This window comes from Mus caroli, unplaced genomic scaffold (assembly GCF_978045245.1).
Source record: "Mus caroli unplaced genomic scaffold, Mus_caroli_1 scaffold_5, whole genome shotgun sequence".
NCBI classification, from domain to species: Eukaryota; Metazoa; Chordata; class Mammalia; order Rodentia; family Muridae; genus Mus; species Mus caroli.
Window position 1 is genome coordinate 29,509,558 of NW_028227260.1, and position 18,299 is coordinate 29,527,856.

General features: G+C 45.6%; 1 protein-coding gene across 5 annotated transcripts in view; it reads left to right on the forward strand.

The window, feature by feature from the left end:
- The first annotated feature begins 1,282 nt into the window (after positions 1-1,282).
- The window catches only part of Tsc22d3 (TSC22 domain family member 3), a 60,998-nt gene continuing 43,981 nt past the window's right edge, over positions 1,283-18,299 (forward strand). The window contains exons 1-2 of one of the 5 annotated variants that reach the window (XM_021153842.2): positions 1,283-1,354; positions 3,246-3,694. In XM_021153842.2, coding sequence (XP_021009501.1) covers positions 3,381-3,694 — 314 coding nt within the window. In that variant the 5' untranslated portion in view covers positions 1,283-1,354; positions 3,246-3,380. Of the gene's footprint in view, positions 1,355-2,299; positions 2,401-2,470; positions 2,488-2,745; positions 2,943-3,245; positions 3,695-18,299 lie in introns of those variants that run through there. The other 4 variants (XM_021153845.2, XM_085838001.1, XM_021153846.3 and 1 more) reach the window with 4 other exon arrangements.

Here is an 18,299-nt window from a genome sequence, read left to right on the forward strand (position 1 = left end):
TAAGAGGGCTCAGGCAAACATAGAGGCAAAAGGTCTAGCTGTTCCCAAAATGCAAATAAACATTTATGGAACTAATATATTTTATTATAAGAGTTAACATAAAATAATTATAAACAAGAAGGAAAATAATAAACACTGTAATTAAAAAACAATTCAGAAGGCTATAAATCTACACAATGCAGATGAAATTTTATATTCTATTACCTCCTCTGGCTTTTATCCAAGAACATTTTTTTTAAAAAGAAGAAGGAAATACAAGAAAAATGACGTGATGGGCTTTTAAGAGAAAAAAATAGAAGTTTCATAGTCTATGGGGATGTATATATATATACTCTGTTATAGTGTTTTACGCAATAGCCACAATCCTCTTTCATCCTGGGCCTTGGGATCCTCTCAGGAACTGGAGAAACAGCACGATTTGGGGTCTCTAGCCACTATAGCACAGAGTACTGCCTTCCCCAGTTACCCATAGTTTGGGCCTCATGTAACAGTTGCAAAGAGTGGGGAACAGGAATTAGTTGGCTGCACTTTGCTCCTAATTAATTTCAGGGGTGTCTTGAAGGCTCATTTCATGCGGCTTGTGTTTTTTGAGACAATCTCACTGTTTAGTTCAGCCTGGCCTGACACTAACAAGCCTGCTTCCGCTTTGCGAATAGCTGGGATCTTGGGGTGCGCTCCGCCACCGTAGGCTAGGAAATTTCAAACGTATTTAAGTCACATTTACCAGAGTTGAAGCAACTGGAACTTCAGCTTTCTTAAAACTGAGCAACTCTTGGCCTGGCTTTGAGTCCCAGTGGATTCTTCCACCAGGAGGCACCTGTAGTGTCCCACTGAGCGGCGGAACCTTACAGGGGAACAGAAAATAGTTCAGGTTTTGGGCAGAAGATGGCAGCATATACTGCTGTATTTCAAATGCCCTGGGTTCTTGAATGAAGTGAATGAAGGGGGCGGAGGGGGGTTGTAAGGGAGTAGGAATAAATAGAAATTTATTTGGGTTTTATATCCAAAAAAACCCTGAATATTGTGAACGGGTTTTGATTTGTCCAAGACTCAAAAACTGCTCAAATGCTCCGCATTCGACATATTCTAAGTTCTGAGACATTCTAAAAAGCTGCCTTACATGGTCACCTTGCGTGTCCCCGCAGCTCAGACAGCAGGGGCATCACCCCAGGGCACCAGACTGGCCCCTATATGTGCCCTTTCACTATACCTCCGCCCCGGGTTTATTCTCCCAGATCCCTCCGCCGCCATTACGGGACAGACGCATCACTCCCCTTCTCACTCTGCGTGCGTGCGGGCTGCTGGGCAAGTCTCTCTCGAGGGGTCGACGGAGCCGGCTTACCTGAAGTGGCAGGTAGGGGGCTTTGGGACGCGGGAGAACGGCTTTCTGGGGTCGGGGCGCATGGGGAGAGCAGCCAAGCTGAGTGAGGAGAAAAAGGGGCGCTGAGGTGAGGTGCGGGGAGAGAAATCAGGGAAGGAAATAAGAGGGGAGGGGGTCAAGGCGCGAACGGAGAAATGGAGGCGAGGGCCGGCCAGAAATGGAGGGGCGCGGGGACACACGGGAAGGGGACGAGGTGGGGGAAAGTAAGGAGCGACCCGGCCCAACGTGGGAGGAAACTTAGAAAAAGACGCCCGGTGCCCAAAATAGCGGGAAGAGCGGGAGACGCGCGGCGAGGGAGGAGGGGCAAGGCCCGGGGGAGCCCGCAGCGCGGACAGCGGGGGGCCCCGGAGTGATGGCGTCGAAGGGGACTCGGCGCTGAGACCCGGGGCGGGGAGCGAGACGGAGCTCAAGACGAGGGGGCGGAGGTGACAAGTGAGGAGGAGCGGGGCTCGGGCCGTTGGGGACTCGGGTCTCGGGAGTTTGGAGTTGGGGCATTTCTCAGGTGCTTGTGTTTTCTGGCACTTTCTGGGGGGTGGCGCCGCCGCCGCCACAGCCACCGCCGAGGCCGCGACACTTAGGTCTCTTGGCGCTTCCCAAAAAGAAAAAGAAAAAAAGAAAAAAAAAAGAAAAAAAGAAAGAAAAAGCCGGGCTGCGTGGCGTGGCGGGGCGGGCGGCGGTTTAAAGGGCCGCTCTCGGACGGCCGCCCGCTGACTCGGTGGCTCCCGGCAGGGCCGCGACCGCCGGCGCTCAGGGGGGACACCCCCCTCAGCGAGCTGTGGCGGCAGCGGCCCGGGCGGCGACCTTTGGCCCACTCGGGAGAGCCCTCGAGACCCCGTGCGGTGAGGGGGCGGGGGCGCTGCGTGAGTCTCAGGCGCGGTGGGGGGCGGGGAGACGGGCGGACAGATAACTGCCGCCGGCCGGCCGGTCAGGACCAGACAGGAGAGGAGCGAGCGGCTCCGCGGGGGACACCAGACGACAGCGGGAGGCGCGCGCTCCTGGACGTCCCGGCCATTCAGGCGGTGAGCGCCAAAGCCACCCAGCGCTGCTGAGGCGCGCGTCGCGGGGGAGCCGCTTGAGGCGGGCTCCTCAGGAGCACGGGCGTGCGAGTGAGCGGCCGGCGGGCGGGCGGTGTGGGGAGCGGAGGGAGGAGAACTCCGCGCGCCAGGGGGCCCCCTCAAGCTCAGGCCGGGGAGGCGGCGGCGAGTGGCAGAGGAGGCGGCGGCGGCGGCGGCGGGGGCAGCGCGTCCTCCGCCTGCCCCTCGGGGCTCATTTACATGCTGTCACGGCCCCGGCGCGGACTCCTGGGCTCGCGGCTAGCTCACACGCTCGCCCTTGGGCCGCCGCCGCCGCCGCCGCCGCCGCCGCTGCCGCTACGGGCCGCGGCCACCGCTCGAGCCGCGGAACCCCGCGAGCCGGGAGAAGCGGGGCCGCCGCGGCCGCCGAAGGGAGCGCGCGCTGCGGCTCTCTCGCTCCCTGGCCGCCCGCCCGCCCGCCCGCCCTTCCTGCCGCCTCGCACGCAGGTCCGGCCGGAGCCACGCGCGCGCACTTGGGAAAGTTGGGAGTGCGTTCGGGGTAGGGGGTGGCGTGGTGGGGGGAGACGCACGGGGATCCTCCGGGGGAGGGGACGGGGGAGAGGGGGGCCGCCGCGGCTGCCCGAGCAGGGGGAGGAGGAGGAGGAGGAAGTGAGCCCGCAGGAGCCGCTGGGAGCTGTTTGTCCAGCTGTTTCTATTCGCACCCCGAGCGCTCCAACCAGAAGGGGGCCGAGCCGACCCGCGGCGGGCACGGCTTTTTTTCTTTCTTTCTTTCTTTTCTTCTTCTTCTTCTTTTTTTTTTAAGGCGCTAATTTCTCCAACTTTGTCCGCAGCTTGTTTTTCCGGGCACCCTGGAGTCCCAAAAGGCTAGCTCCGCAGGTGCGCACCTGCCGGCCGCCCCCGACCTCCCTGAGCAGGCCGCCGCTGCCGCTGCCGCCGCCGCCGCCACTGCCTCCAAGCCGGAGAAGATGGCCCAGCCCAAGACCGAGTGCCGCTCACCTGTCGGCCTCGACTGCTGCAACTGCTGCCTCGACCTGGCCAACCGCTGCGAGCTCCAGAAGGAGAAGAGCGGGGAGAGCCCGGGCAGCCCCTTCGTGAGCAACTTTCGGCAGCTGCAGGAGAAGCTCGTCTTCGAGAACCTCAACACTGACAAGCTGAACAACATAATGCGCCAGGATTCCATGGAGCCCGTGGTGCGCGACCCCTGCTACCTGATCAATGAGGGCATCTGCAACCGCAACATAGACCAGACCATGCTCTCCATTCTACTTTTCTTCCACAGGTGGGTGGCTAGCCAGAAGGGCCTCGAAAGTGGCCCTGCAGGATCTTTTCCTCTGACGGGGTGTGGGGGGGAGACACACCAGCAAATTCCCAGGGGACACGGAGGGGGGGGCGGCTCCTAGGCTGTCATGAATAGGAGACCTCTTGGCTAGCTAGAGCCTACCAGAGCTCACAGCATTCTAGCATCTGTAAGTGTGTTTTTTGAATGGAGCCTGGAAAGGCTTGCAAACCCTCGGGCCCACAAGATGGGATGACTCCATATGGGTTGGAAGTAGCTGTACGTGCACCCTACATTTTCTGTAGTCTTTCAGACAGTTCTGCCATGGGCTTATCTTGGAATTTGAGTTCCACCCAACTCAGTGGGACTGAAACTAGAAGGACTGGAAGTAACTTCAAGTTATTCAGTGGTACTGGCAATTGACTAGTCAGTTGTTCACAAATCAGGCTTCTGATGGGGGTTGATCAGGGGAGAGGGATGGGGGACAAAGTCAGGAACCTGTGAGACTCAAGGTAGGAAGGAGCCCACCTAATCTAGATTATGGCCTTTCATTCTGAATGCAAATGCAAAGCAACCCCAGAAAAAGACCTCTGAATGGCAGGAGAGTGGATGAATCCATCTCCATGTAGCCTGTGTGTTGGAGTGTGTTTCAGATTTTCTGGAAACTGAAGGCAAGAATGGGAAAAGGGGAGGAAATAAGCACAGTGGAAATGCTCAGGGCAACTACTGTTATCCCCAACAATGAGATACTCTGGTATTAGTGACTTAGAACTCCTCAGATAATTTAGGGGCAAGAACTTCAGGAAATCCTATGGGTTTTATGTTCTTTGAGACTGTGTGTGTGTGTGTACGTGTGTGTACACAAGCTCGATCATGTATATGCATGCATACGAGCATGTGTCTGCATGTGTGTGTGTGCATGTTGGGGTGGATTTTTTTTTTTCTTGCTTAATGACACCAGTTATGTAAGAGCGACATCCCTGCTGTGGGAGACCTGGGTGGTAGTGCAAGTTATGCTTCTATCTTTTTGGATGATCCTGAGCAAGTTATGTGACCTCAGTGCTCCCTGAACAGTGCATTCTATCTCTCAGATTCTAGGTCCTGGGCAGGTAGTGTGCCCAATGTGATGGGAAATGCTGAGCACTCATTCATCACGTGCATGGCAGTGAAACTCAAATAGGACATTGTAAAAGGCTATCCAGACATGCAGGAGGCACTCTTCTTAACTATCAAGAGTGTCTCCCAGACAAATCCACTTTCCTCACTCCAGCCCCGTTGATTTCCTGGTGGGGACAAGCAAGGCTTAATGTTATATCGAGATATATCTCTGAGGCATAGTCAGTACCATTGAAGCATTTTTCATGTACTTCATGATAGACATCAAACTATTCCATGGCCTAAAATAAAGCCAAGCAATAGATAGAACAGGTTTCAAGAAAATTTTCCTTTTTGGTAAAATATTACTACAAGTGTATTCAGCCCACAGACACTGAAATCGTGTAAAGCACAATCCTTAATGGGTGTGGAATGATCTGCTTGCTGGCACAGCTCAGTTGGGAAGTGGCAAAGGTGGGGGAGAGGGGAGAAACCTGGAGAAAACCTTTGCATTTGCTTCTAACTGGGAAAGCAGGAACTCCTAAGACTTTTGGTGGAGCGAGAGGATGATTTCAGTTTCTAGGCCTTAGGAGGATCTAACCTAAGTGAGTGAAGTGGGAAGCTGAGTTTTGCAGAAGAGTTCGCATTGTGTCACACCTCTGGAGTATCCTGATTGTTTGGGTTTCTTGAAAGACCTTTAGTCATCAACTTCAGTTTCGGATACCTGGTTCTTGACAAAGCCTAGAAATGTTACTTAATAGGAATATTAAAGGCACTGTATAAGGGAAGAGAACAAACTAGGGGGTATGCACCTCCCAATGACTCCTGTGATCAGAACAACTCAGTATGTTATGCTACTCTCTCAGAACAAGCTAGAAGGCTACCAGGCTTCACTGACAGAAGGGAGTGACATAATAATAATTACAGCAGGACACACCACTCTTTCCTTAGTTGGTATTGGAGATCCAAAATTCAGTCTAAGCTTTGCACATGTTCTTTGCAAACTGCAAGGCTACAATGGCATGTTCTTTGCAAACTAGAAGACTGTTATTGCTGGCTATAGTCCTTCTCCAATGTCTAGGTTGAACAGCCTGCTATATGAACATTTCCTTTGTTGCTTTGTTTGATTCCATGGGTTTCTACCAATATAATCCAGCCATAATTTTTATTCCTATTCCAATTCACAAAAAGACATTTCAGGTCCCTGATTGAGTGTGTTTCCCATTTTAAATTTTCAAGGCCACATCTATTGGAGAAGCCAATCTTCCAGCCCCTTGTCTTGTAGCCTGTTCTGCTATTTCAAGGCCTCCAGCATTCTTGGGAAGAAGACATGTCATATTCTTGATTTATATTTGTTAATCTGTTTTGATCTGTCCCTATCTTCCAGCTTAGGCCTTGATTTTCTTGGAAGAAAGCATGTAGGCAATCTGAGGGTAGAGTTGGGTTTTATAGGCTTGGCTTCTTCTGGGCCTCTACTTATGCAGCCAGTATTCAGTGCAGATGCTTTGTTCTGGTGATTACAAATAACTACTTCATTGTTGGTATACTCAGAGGTAAAGATGTGACAACTTGCATTTTTTAAATGTTTTTACATTTTTGTTGAGGGGTGTGCGCACATGCACACGTTCACGCAGTTGTGCAGATACTCGTGGAAGCCAGAAGAGAATATCAGAACCTGTTGAGTTACAGGTAGTTGTGAGCTTCCTGATGTGGGTGCTAGGAACCAAACTCCGATCCTCTGCAAGAACACCAAGAACTCGTAACTACTGAACCATCTCTTCAACCCCACATCTTTAATCATAGAAAAGCCTTACTAGTGTTTAAATGTGGAATTTTCTTTTTCTTTCTTTTTTTTTGGGGGGGGGGTTCGAGACAGGGTTTCTCTGTATAGTCCTGGCTGCCCTGAAACTCACTCTGTAGCCCAGTCTGGCCTCGAACTCAGAAATCCACCTGCCTCTGCCTCCCGAGTGCTGGGATTAAAGGCATGGGCTCTTTTTCAGTTTTAATCCCATGTGGTAACTAATAGTATGGTAGAAGTTCAGATGGAGTGTTTGTCCATATAGAAATCGGCAAGAATGACTCTGCAGACTTTTGCTATATACCTCTAGACTATTGGGAAAAGAAATGTATTTTCAACAGCAAACCTTGAACCTTCTGTAGTATAACCAATAACCGTCGAGGACTTAGCTACCAATTCTTGTTCATTTATAGTGTATACCGAGAGTAGCGTCAGTAGAGTCTCATTTATTATTTATAGCCACGCAAAAAAACTGCTATTACACCCATTTTTGTTTTTGTTTGAGACAGGCTTTCTCTGTGTAACAGCTCTGGCTGTTCTGGAACTCACTTCATAGACTAGGCTGGCTTCAAACTAAAAAATGTTCCACCTGCCTCTGTCTTTTGGGTGCTGGGATTAAAGCCACCAGGCCCTGCTTGCTTTTCATTTTTAAAAGAAGGAAGGGCTAGAGAGATGGTTCAGTGGTTAAAAAAGGTCTTGAGTTCAATTCTCAGCAACCACATGGTGGCTCACAACCATCTGTAATGAAATCTGATGCCCTCTTTTGGTGTGTCTGAAGACAGTGACAGTATACTCACATACATAAAATAAAGAAATCTTTTTTTTTTAAAGGAAATTATTCTTGGAAATTTTAAGTAACTTGCCCTATGTCTCACATAAAGAGCAATATCAAAACTCCAACTGAGATCATACATTCTGGAGTCTATTGGATGTCTCTGATGAAAGAATTATTTCAAAAAAACTAAAATCAAATAAACGAACAAATATATAAATAAAAAACAAAGCTAAAATTAAAGAGGTGCTTAATCTTTAATCCTAGCACTCAGGAGGCAGAGGCAGGCAGATCTCTTGAGTTCCAGGCCAGCCTGGTCCAGAATGAGTTCCAGGACAGCAACACTGCACAGAAAAACCCTGTCTGGAAAAACAAACATACATACATACAAATGAAGCAAAGAAAACTGATTCCAGAACCTTTGCAAATGGTAAAAATGTCCAACTATTCTATGGGACACAGGACTCTGATAATCAAACTGGGATAGTTTCAGGGAAACTGGGATGGTTGGTCACACTATTAGACTTAACTTCATTTATTCGACTATGCTTCTGAATACTAGAAAGTTTAGGAGGAAAGTAGACTACACTGGGAAATTAGCTGAATTTTTCATTTTAATGCAGTGTTTTAAAAAACGAACTTCTTAAATTAAAAGTTTGTGTGAGTTTAATTACCTGACTTTTAAGGTCTAGAAAACTGACATGGTAACTGGCAATATTCTGTTTTTATGATTGCTGTTTTTATAACCTCAGTTTTACTTGTAAGATTTTTTGTTTTGAGATAAAGTTTCATACTACAGACCAAGATGGCTTGGACCTCAGACTGATCTTGGCTGGCCTGGAACTCAGTATAGCCCAAGTTTGTCTTTAACACAAGGTAATCCTTCTAACTCTGCCCTTCAAGTGCTGGGATTACAGTTATGAGCCACCACACCTGACTAAATCAACCTTTGGGCCCAGAGCATATCTTCTCAGTATCATCTCAAATACTCTGAGTCTTAATTCTCTTAAGCTCCAAAATTTTTTCTAGGATCCTACCTGTAAGCTGACCTGCCTCCAAAAGGTTCTTACACAAAATTTCAGAAAATAATATGAAATATTTCTATAGCTTGATGAGCTGTTGTACACTAGCATGAAGGAGGAGTTAGATTTTAGAGATCAGGTTGGGTTTTTTAAAGAAAATTTTCATAATATTTAAAATTCAACTCTGTCCTTGTACTGTCTGAAACTCCCCTCTCAAAACATCACTGGCATGTAGACTGCACTGTGAGAAACCCTGAACCCTGTGATTGCAACCCTTTGTCAATTAATTTACCACTTGATTTCAAGGACAGAATTCTTTGTCATAGAGAGGTTTTGAGTTTCTATGTGGTTAAGCCTGTCATTCTTTGCCTTTGTGATTTTTGTTTTTGGTACCATGCTTCGAAAGTTCTTCCTTAGCCCAAAGTAAATTAACTATTTCCCAAGTGTCTAGTAGTCTGACAAAGATTAGGCACTCTTGGATTAAGTGACAACCTCCATTAAAAATACAAATGCATTTGAAAACTCAACATTCAGGGTTTGGATACCTCATGAGAACCCCTACTATACAAAAAAAACAAAAACAAAAACAAAAACCTTGTCATTTTGCCAAGGAACAGATGTGAATTGCATGTGCTGGCAGGCTAGTATATTGAGGCCAGTCCATATGCTGATGAGTAAGCTTAGTGCCCTGCTACCCCCCACCATTACCTGAGTAGGTCTGTGATTATATATATATATATGATATGGGTGTGCATACACATGTATTTTATGTGTATAGTGGTTCAATATTTGTTAAAATTTACCATTTTAGCCATTGTTCTAAATAAGTGGTTACATCCCATTCTCTCATCTCTCCAGCTTTTGATAACCTGGTACTTTCTTTCTCTATAGATTTGCCTATTCTTGCTATTTCATATAAGTGGAATTGTGCAATATATGATCCTTTGCATTCATCTTCTTTCACTCACGTTTTCAAGATTTATCTATGTTGTAACATGTAATAGTACTTCACTTCTTTTTATGACTGAAAAATATTCCATTTTATTGCTGTAGCGCATTTTGTTTATGCATTCGTCTATCAAGAGACATGGATTGCTTCTATTTTGTGTGGCCATTGTGAGGAATGCTGCTGTGAGTACTATACAAGCTCGTGCTCCAGTAACTGTCTGCAATTATTTGGGGTATATACCTGGGAATGGCATTCTTCACCTATTTTTCATCAAAAAATTTGACCATTTAGAGCCATTATTTGTCATTTATTTCCTTGTGTGGAATTGTTTCTCATCTCTGGGGACACAGTAATAGTTCATAGAAAGTAGAATTCCATGAGAATGTAACACAGAAAAGCCAAGTTTACAGAATCAAAGTGGAGAGACAGTGCTGGATTCACAAAAGACCAGGTTAGGTGAGGTGCTACAATGTGGGGCACTAAGCAACAAGAGAGCATAAGAAGTGTTCGTGGAAGGTTCAGCTCTTAAAGAGGTTCAGAATGGGGCATTGATTTTATTTTCTTGTCAGTTTAGTCTGGAGAGGACCTATGTGAGCCCATACCTTAGAAGATAACTCTTTCCAGGGTGACCTTATTTTCCCTCCCTGTCTGAAGAGGTAGTTAACACCCTTGCTTATATTTTTACTTCCAGATAAACTGGCAAGCTCTCAATTCCAGGTAGTGTTGGCTTCTTTCCACACTCACTCCTGAAGGCCAAGACATCTAAATAAATGGAGATGGATATGTCTGGCCAAGGTTTCCAGGGTCTCTGGGCCACCTGAATGATGAAGCACAGCAAAATACTAGCCCCCAACTGTGAATTGCTTCAGAGGGATGAGGTCGTCTATGTTTGTATGTGGTGGTAGCCATTGGACTGTGTTTGCTCATTGTGAATCTGTTCCTACCTGAACTTTCTCCTCTTATGTAAGCCATCCCTCAAGATAACTGCAAAGCTGTAATCTGCCATGGCTAGCTGAGTTTACATAACAAATTGGTTGGTGTCATGCAATAGTCTTTTGAGCCCTTGAGAAACCAGTGTGCTGAAAGAGGCCAAAGCTTGGGCTCATTTGGAGGGGCACGTTGTGTGCTCAGTGTACTCAAGGGAGAGCATTCCATGACCACAAGGGTCAGAAAGATGAAGTTTCCTTTTTAGATGAAGAGAGTAATGATGACTCAGGACATACTCTACCGTCCCAATGCCTGCAATAATGGGGCAAGGGTTAGGGCTTCATTTTCTGCCAGAGCTTTGGAATTTCTCCATGGAATCACATAGGTTAGTGGGAGCCCCACAAAGAACTGAAGGTTAGAACCCAACTTTACTAACTTCCTTCCAGTGAGGGGTCAGACTGCAAAAATGGCTTCTGGAAGTTACTGCCATCCATGCTGAATTAAGGAGTTGGAGTAGGGATAAACTAGGAGAAGAAAGAAAGCTTTTGCAAACGTTAGGCTAGGAAGGGGATGATTTTATCAGCAGGCAAGGTAAGTTCACTTGTACCTTCTGGCTAGAAATCATCCCCAAAGTAGCTATTGAACTTTTAGAAATGCTGTAAGAGGTGTAAAGTTCCAACCAACACAAAAGACGAAATGAGAAGTTTCCCAGTGTGCAAACACTAGTCCAAGAGAAAGCAAGGTAATGTTCAGTAATGATCAGAGCATGTTATTGCCTCCCTTTCTTGGGAATAACATTTTTTAGATAGATCAAGCCTGAAATCAGTCCCCTGCCTTTAACAAAGTATTGTAGTGACCTTCCTAAAAGGAAGAATTTGCTCATAAAATAGCTGTGAGTATTCAATATACATTTTTTTTGTCTTCTCTTCAGAAAGGATGGTGAACAGCTGCTTGCAATGTAGGAGTCTGGTGGAGATTCCACTTTTCTAAGCTGTATAGACCAGAAATTGGCTCCAACTATCCTTGAGGAAAAGGGAGTGAGAAGTGAGAGGGAATGTGGATCCAGTGGCTGCATTGTAGCTTAGCCCCTTAGCACCTCTCCTACATTGCTGTTTAACCTCACTTTCCAAACTGGGCTGAGCCTATGCCAGCCTCAGGGCCCTGACTCATATCTCATGCAGTGCCTTATGTAACAGTGCCAGGTTACGGAGACATCAAGCTTCTGCTTGCTCAGTGGTGGGCTTCCCCCAGGGCCAGGCATTCAGAAGCCGGCTTCAGGTTTAAATGGAGCTCATACTTTCCAAGGAAAAGCTTGCTATTCCCTATGTGAGGCAAACATTTGGCTCAGAGTTATGTGCAGACTTCAAGGTGTGAGTCGAGTTAGTCCCACACTTAGAAGCAAATGTAAACAGACAGGCAAGCTGAAGTGGATTTGGTTTGACTGAAGTCATTTTGGAGGGGTACTGCTACTTTTTCTGAATAGTGCAGTACTAATGGAATGGTGTGAAGGGGCTTCACAACAGGTCTCAGAAAAGCCTTTTTCCATCTTATTGACAGGCCAGGAACTTTTCTGGATACCCTAGTCTGATAGAAGGTGTACCCCAAGCTAGAGGAACCATTTAAAGAAAAGCCCTCACATGCCAGTTTCCTGTCCATTCCTCATAAAGTCTCAAAGTTCCCAGGTTTCCCTGATTTCACAGTGGTTTTTAGGTTTGTTGGTTTGTTTGTGTTTTGTTTTGTCTTGTTTTGTTTGGAAGTTTTCCTTTTGCCTATTTAGAAATTCACATTACCAGCTTGGCATCTCTGCCTTAGTAAAGTTAGGTTTGCTAGATTCTGACATTCTTCTTTTAAAAATAAGTCTATATACAGCACATATATCCCCACCAATGTGATATTCCATTGGCTCAAAGTGTGTGACTAAGTCAGTAACTCCTCCTCTTTTCCTCCCTTGTGTTTGCCCCACCCTGTTCCACTGTGTTGCCACCAAGTAAGTGGTTCACAGTCTCAGGTTAGCTGAGGAGACTGCTCTATAGTCCAAGTAAAAGTGAGGGAAGCAGGGAAACGAGTTTTCTTTTTTTTAAGTGGCTTGGAAATCAGTAGCAGCAGTGTCCAGAGATAGTACTCATGAGTTCTTGGACAAGCCCAAGACCATTATCTCAGGACTCAAGAGAGCTAGGCACTCCAAGTTCTGAAGACACATCACAGCCAAAATCTAGGAAAATTATAAACCCTTACCACAATTTTAAACTCGTCCCTCTTCCCTCAGCCTTTTGGTTCTTAGCTGGAAGGGGAAAGCATAAGAACTGCTGAGTTTTAAGACCACGTAATCTCCCTGCTCGGGTGCACAGAGAAATGAATAGTGGTATGTATGGAGTGACCACACACTTATATTAATCAATCCATCATTTATTGACCAATGTCCTGCTATAACTGTGCTCTGAATATGGATTTATTGAATTCCTAATTTCTCTGCAAGGCATCATAAAGGACACAGGGATATCAGAAGCTAAGACCAGGGTCTGAGGAGGAATTGGAGCTGTGACCATGGGGAGTAAAGAAGCTGCCACCAAGGACTTGAGGCAAGGAAGTATTGCAGGCTTCGAGCCTCTAAAAGCTGAGTGGAGGCTATGTTCCTTGAGAGAAAGGTCTTAAGCTTAGTAGAGCTTGGGTTGTGCCAAAGCAAACTAGGAAGGGAGAGTCTCTTCATGGCGGCAGCTTCCAGCAGAGCCTTAACGAATGGGTTGGCTTTGGCAGGTGTTTCCTGGCTGGCTGGCTGGCTGTAAGACTTTCTGGTTGGGAGAAGAGAGAAGAAACTTGCCAGCCCCACAGGGATCCTGGTAGGAAGGGGCTGGCCTGGGTGGGAAAACTTTTGTCTTCCTGGGCTGAAACCCAGAGTTAGCAAGCTTGAGGAACAAGAGAGAAAGGCTTGCTTTGGCATTCTCCCTCACTGTTCCTTTTTGCCTCAAAACAAGCTTAACCCCGATAATCCTCTACTCAGGAACTTGAATTATCCTTATGTAGATGAAGGCATCTAGAGAATGGGAGCAGGATGATACTTCTGTCTTATGGTCACTGGAACCAAGAAGGTTGAGTTAAACCATACAGTTCAGGGTAAGTCCCACAAAGAGAGCCTGGGGTGCAGCTTCATATCTAGATCTCAGCTTCCATTTCTACAAGGACCCTTTAGAAGCAGGGTGCTATTGTGAGTGCGTGCATGTGTGTGTAAAATTTGCCTACGTCTTTCTTGGAAAAAGAGCCTGGAGGCCCAGTACAGTGTCATTTTAGGCTTGTTTACATCTCAGCAAACTCTTTTACAGATGCTTTGTAAATCAAGACCGTTGAACGGGTTAAGAAAAGTGGGAAACTTGAAGTTTGCAGGAAGGGAGAGGGAACTAAAGTAGCAAAAGGAGCAGCTTCAGGTCAACTGAGAAAGTAAGGTGCTGCTCAAGGTCAGTATTTCACCTGTCTTTTCTAGTGCTCTCTACATCTGTGCCCATAATCCTTTCTTACAAGTGCTCTGAAGAAGTCACATTGAAGTTCATGGAATGATTCAGTCAACAAGAAATGCTCATTGCATATCTTTCATACTCTAGGCTCACTGAGCTAGACACTGAGGATACAATGGGAAATACATAAAAGCCATCTATGATCTTATCTGACAGAGTTAGGCAGAAACAAGATGGTGTAATGGTAATGAATATATAAATTTCAAACTACCAAGAGGGAAGAGTATAGCAAAGACTTCGAAGGAAGTGGTAACTGTGTTAAAGAAATGAATCTCTAGTATTGAAATTCTCATTACCAGACACAGGCCAAAGGAAGACGTGCAGACAAAAGACTTTCTGGGAACCGTTCAAGTCATACCATGCAAATAGTTTTCACACCCCTAGAAATATATCTAGGCCATGAGTGACCAGCAGGTCCAAAGCAGTAGGAAAAACAACATTCTGACAAGGATAATAGATAAGTTTGAAGCCTATGAGGTAACTAGCATTTAATGTCATCCTTTGCTAAAAATAGTCCATGACAGTATGGAAATGTGTAAAGGCTAGCCCTGGGGACCAGGAATAAAGTGGGCATAGCCTGCAGGGAGGAAACTGACTTTTGTAAATGATTTACTAAACAGAACAACGGCAAAAAGAAAATCCACACAAAAACAAAACAAAACAAAATAAACGAACAAACAACTGAGGGGAGGTCTTTTTTTTCTCCCTCTTTTGAGAGAAGAGCCTTCTTATGAACTATGAATGATTCTTACTGTTCAGGTTTCACTCCTTTCTAGAGCCCAAGGTAATGCCAGATATTTGTCTAGGCTGAAAGAAATAATAACCTGGATGTAGAAGAGAAGCAGGGACTACAGTACTGAAGAGAGCACAGAAATTCATCAAAGGGTCACAAGTAGTTTTCCTTTGAGAGAAGTGATCTCATCACAGTGAAAAGGCAGATGACAGCTAAAAGGTCAGTGGGATTCAAGGGAAATCTGATTGTGAAGAGTCGGGATTAGGATAGAGTACTTGCAGAGCCAACAAGAGGTAAACCTGCCTTGGAGGCACCTATTTGGCAAAGCTAAGGAACTAAGGTCATTGATACATGCATTTAAGGGCAGGATAGTGGAGGATAATCAAGAGATAAAAATTTGTTTTCAAATACAAGCAAAGTCACAGCTCAGATATGTTGGCTAGCTGTTTCCCAGCCAGACTAGGGACAGAATAAGAGGAAAGAGGCCTATACTATAGCATGAATAACTGAGATTAGGTAGAAAAGAGAACATCCTGACTACATGCATCTAAAGAAGCTAGACAAAATGACCAAAAGGTATTATTTATAAAGTATGGGACAGATGGAGTGCTATCAGTGGATAGGGCGGGTTTAATAAAGGCCATGGCAGAAGGGGACAGACGGGAAACAAAGAAGTTACAAACAAGAACTTATATAGAAAAGGAAAGCACATGATACAGAATGACAATGTGGCAGTTTCATAATTAAAAGGATAATGTTTGGCTGAAGTGATAGTTTGGCCATTAAAAGCTTGTACTGCTTTTGCAGAGAGAATCTGATTAAGTTCTCAGCACCCATGTTGGGCAGCTTGCAATGGCCTGTATCTTCAGTTTCAGGATAATCTGACAACTATGGGGTCCATAGGCCCCTTCATTCTCACACAAATCCATAATTAAAAATAGTAAAAATAAATCTTTGTAAAAACAATTCTATTTCCACTCGAGGCAAGTCATTACAGCTAGCATATGTTCCTGTGTGACTGAGTGGTATATGGGAATGAACTAAGGAACCATTAGGGCCCCTTCCAGCCTCTTCCAACCTTGTCTCCTAGCTAAAATAATAACAATGGGTCACTCCTATTCCCTAAACTTAATGATTGGGGAGCTTATTATATTCTGAAGTTAGTAGAATAAGATTGCCTATACCGGGTGCTTGTGGAAAGGAGGAGACAGAATAAACCATGCCAGATTTCCTGCCACAGGAAACTTAAAATTTATTAGTATAGATAGTATCAAATAATAATTACACCTATGAATATATTGTTGTGCTTGATCACAAAAAAGGCAGGAAGCTGGAGAACACAGCATAAGAAGCCTTCACCTGGGATTAGAGAAATCTCCCTTCTTAAGACCGTAGTAATTGCCAGTGACCCACTGTGAATGTGTCTTGGCCAAATTCGGCAGCAAGAAAATTAAAAAGAAAATGTAGTCACTGTCCTCAAAGGTGGATTTTGAATCTCCTATAGCTCACTGAAGCCTTGTAAAATAACAGCAACCCTCTCCATGGAACTGGTCTCACTGCTGAGATCACATAGTCTTGATTTAGCAGATCAAGAGTCTTGATTTGTCACAATGGCCTTGAAAATCTGTGTTTTGAAGAGTTCATTGCCTATCAGATGAGCAATATGAAGGTCAATTAAGTGATTAAAATACTAACATGATGGCACATGCCTACAATCCCAGCCCTTGGGAGGTAGAGGCCTGAAGATCAGGAGTTCAAGGTCATGCTCATTTATTTATGTAATATATCTGGGACCAGCTTAGATTACATGAGACACTGGAAGCTGCCACCCCTTCCAAATAGCCTTGTCTCTAAAATTGCTATGTCCTCAAAGCTCTTTTAAGATTACCTTGTTTTGGCTGCATGGTGGGTCCAGTGCTTAAGGGCAGGTAGCTTAGTCCTAGAAATCTAAGGTCTTAGAGAGATTGGACCACATTTTGCTGTTCTTTTTTTTTTTTTTTTTTTTTTTTTTGGTTTTTTCGAGGCAGGGTTTCTCTGTGTAGCCTTGGCTGTCCTGGAACTCACTCTGTAGACCAGGCTGGCCTCGAACTCAGAAATCCGCCTGCCTCTGCCTCCCGAGTGCTGGGATTAAAGGCGTGCGCCACCACGCCCGGCTCATTTTGCTGTTCTTTTATCTCTTTCTTGAGAAACTAATTGGTTCTGGCCCTTCTGAAAAACTAATGGACTACTACTTGTTCAAAAGTAAACTACTAAGTGCTATGTCTTCAGGCATTGTGTGTTCATGAGACATAAGGGCTTCCCATACGATGGACAATCATCTGACATACTGTGAGCTTTACAGTTCTTCTAGAAGACCTTAGTGCCATTGTTTAGAAATTTGTGGCTGTATGACTAGGAAATTTAAGGGAGAAGACAGTCCCAGTATTCCTTCATTATCATTAGGCACATCCTTGCCTCCCTTTCTCCCTAAATCCTTCTCTCCCTAGCTCCTTCCATCTGCTGTCAGTCACAATCCCTCTCCTGCCCAGAACTACAACTGAAATCCAATCTGTCAAGCTTTCTCTCTAGCAAGACTTGCTCTTCCTGCCTTCATTCACCTTCAGGTATAAAAGACTAAAAGTACTTCTGCTTTCATTCCTGCTGGCCCTGGTGCGGGGTTAGGAGTGGGTAAACCATGGTTTTGACTTTTTTTTTTTTTTTGAAGTTACATTTATTTTTTTTTTATTAATCATTCCTTTTGTTTACATCTAAAATGATATCCTACTTCCCAGTTATCCTTCTACAAGCCCCCCATCCCACAACCTCCCTCCCCTTTGCCTCTATGAGGGTGCTCACCCACCCACCCACCCTCTCCCACCCCACCCCTCCAGTATCCCCCTATGCTGGGGTATCAAACCTCCACAGGACCAAGGACCTCCCCTCCCAGTTTTTATCAGAAATCAAAGCATACATAAGCACGGGGGTGCCTTCCTGACATTACTGCCAATTTAGGAAGGTGTTCATAGCACTATGAGGCTGCTAGGGATAGATAATGTCTTTGAGACCTGAACTTTCCAAGATTGGCTGATATTATCTTCTATACCTTAGACAGAATATAGAGGCTTAGAACTGCAGAGAATTTCTCAATCATCTAGTATGACCCCTCCTACTATAAAGGAGAAATGTGAAGTCCCAAGTAGGGTGGGTACCCACCTCAAACTGAATAGCCAATTAGTGAGCAGCTGGATAAAGAAATTATGTCTCCTGATTCTCTGATCCAATGATCTTCCAACTTTTCATCTCTAGATGGCTGTACACAGACCATCCCAGTAGGTACACAACATCTCCGTGCCAGGAGACCAGTTTAAGGTCCACCAAATGCCAAAAACGTGTTTTTAAAATTTGATTTTATTTAATGGAATTGACCAGTGGTTTGGGTATTAGGGAGCCCCAGCCCTAGAATCCTACTTCTATTCAGGCTGAAACTGCATGCCACAGCCACAGTCATGCAAAGGGGACAGAAAAGCTTGCTGTTCAGGTTGGAAAAGAAATCAGTTGCTGAAACATTGGTCTTTTTGAAAGTTCCAACCACAGGAGCTGGCTGGCAGAGCCTCTGTCTGGGTTCCCCAGGAGGATCTGGCCCTTCTCTTTAGTCTGGGAGTTAGTTTAGGAAACTGGCCCAACTTCCACAGAAGATCCTGAGGGCAACACTTGCCTTAGGAGCTCCAGTCTTCCCTCAGAGCTCAAGAGCCCCCAAAGCCACTCAGGACTCAGGGCAGGGAACATCTTGCTGCTTCCACAGCAGAGCCAGCTTAGGCTGGCCCTAA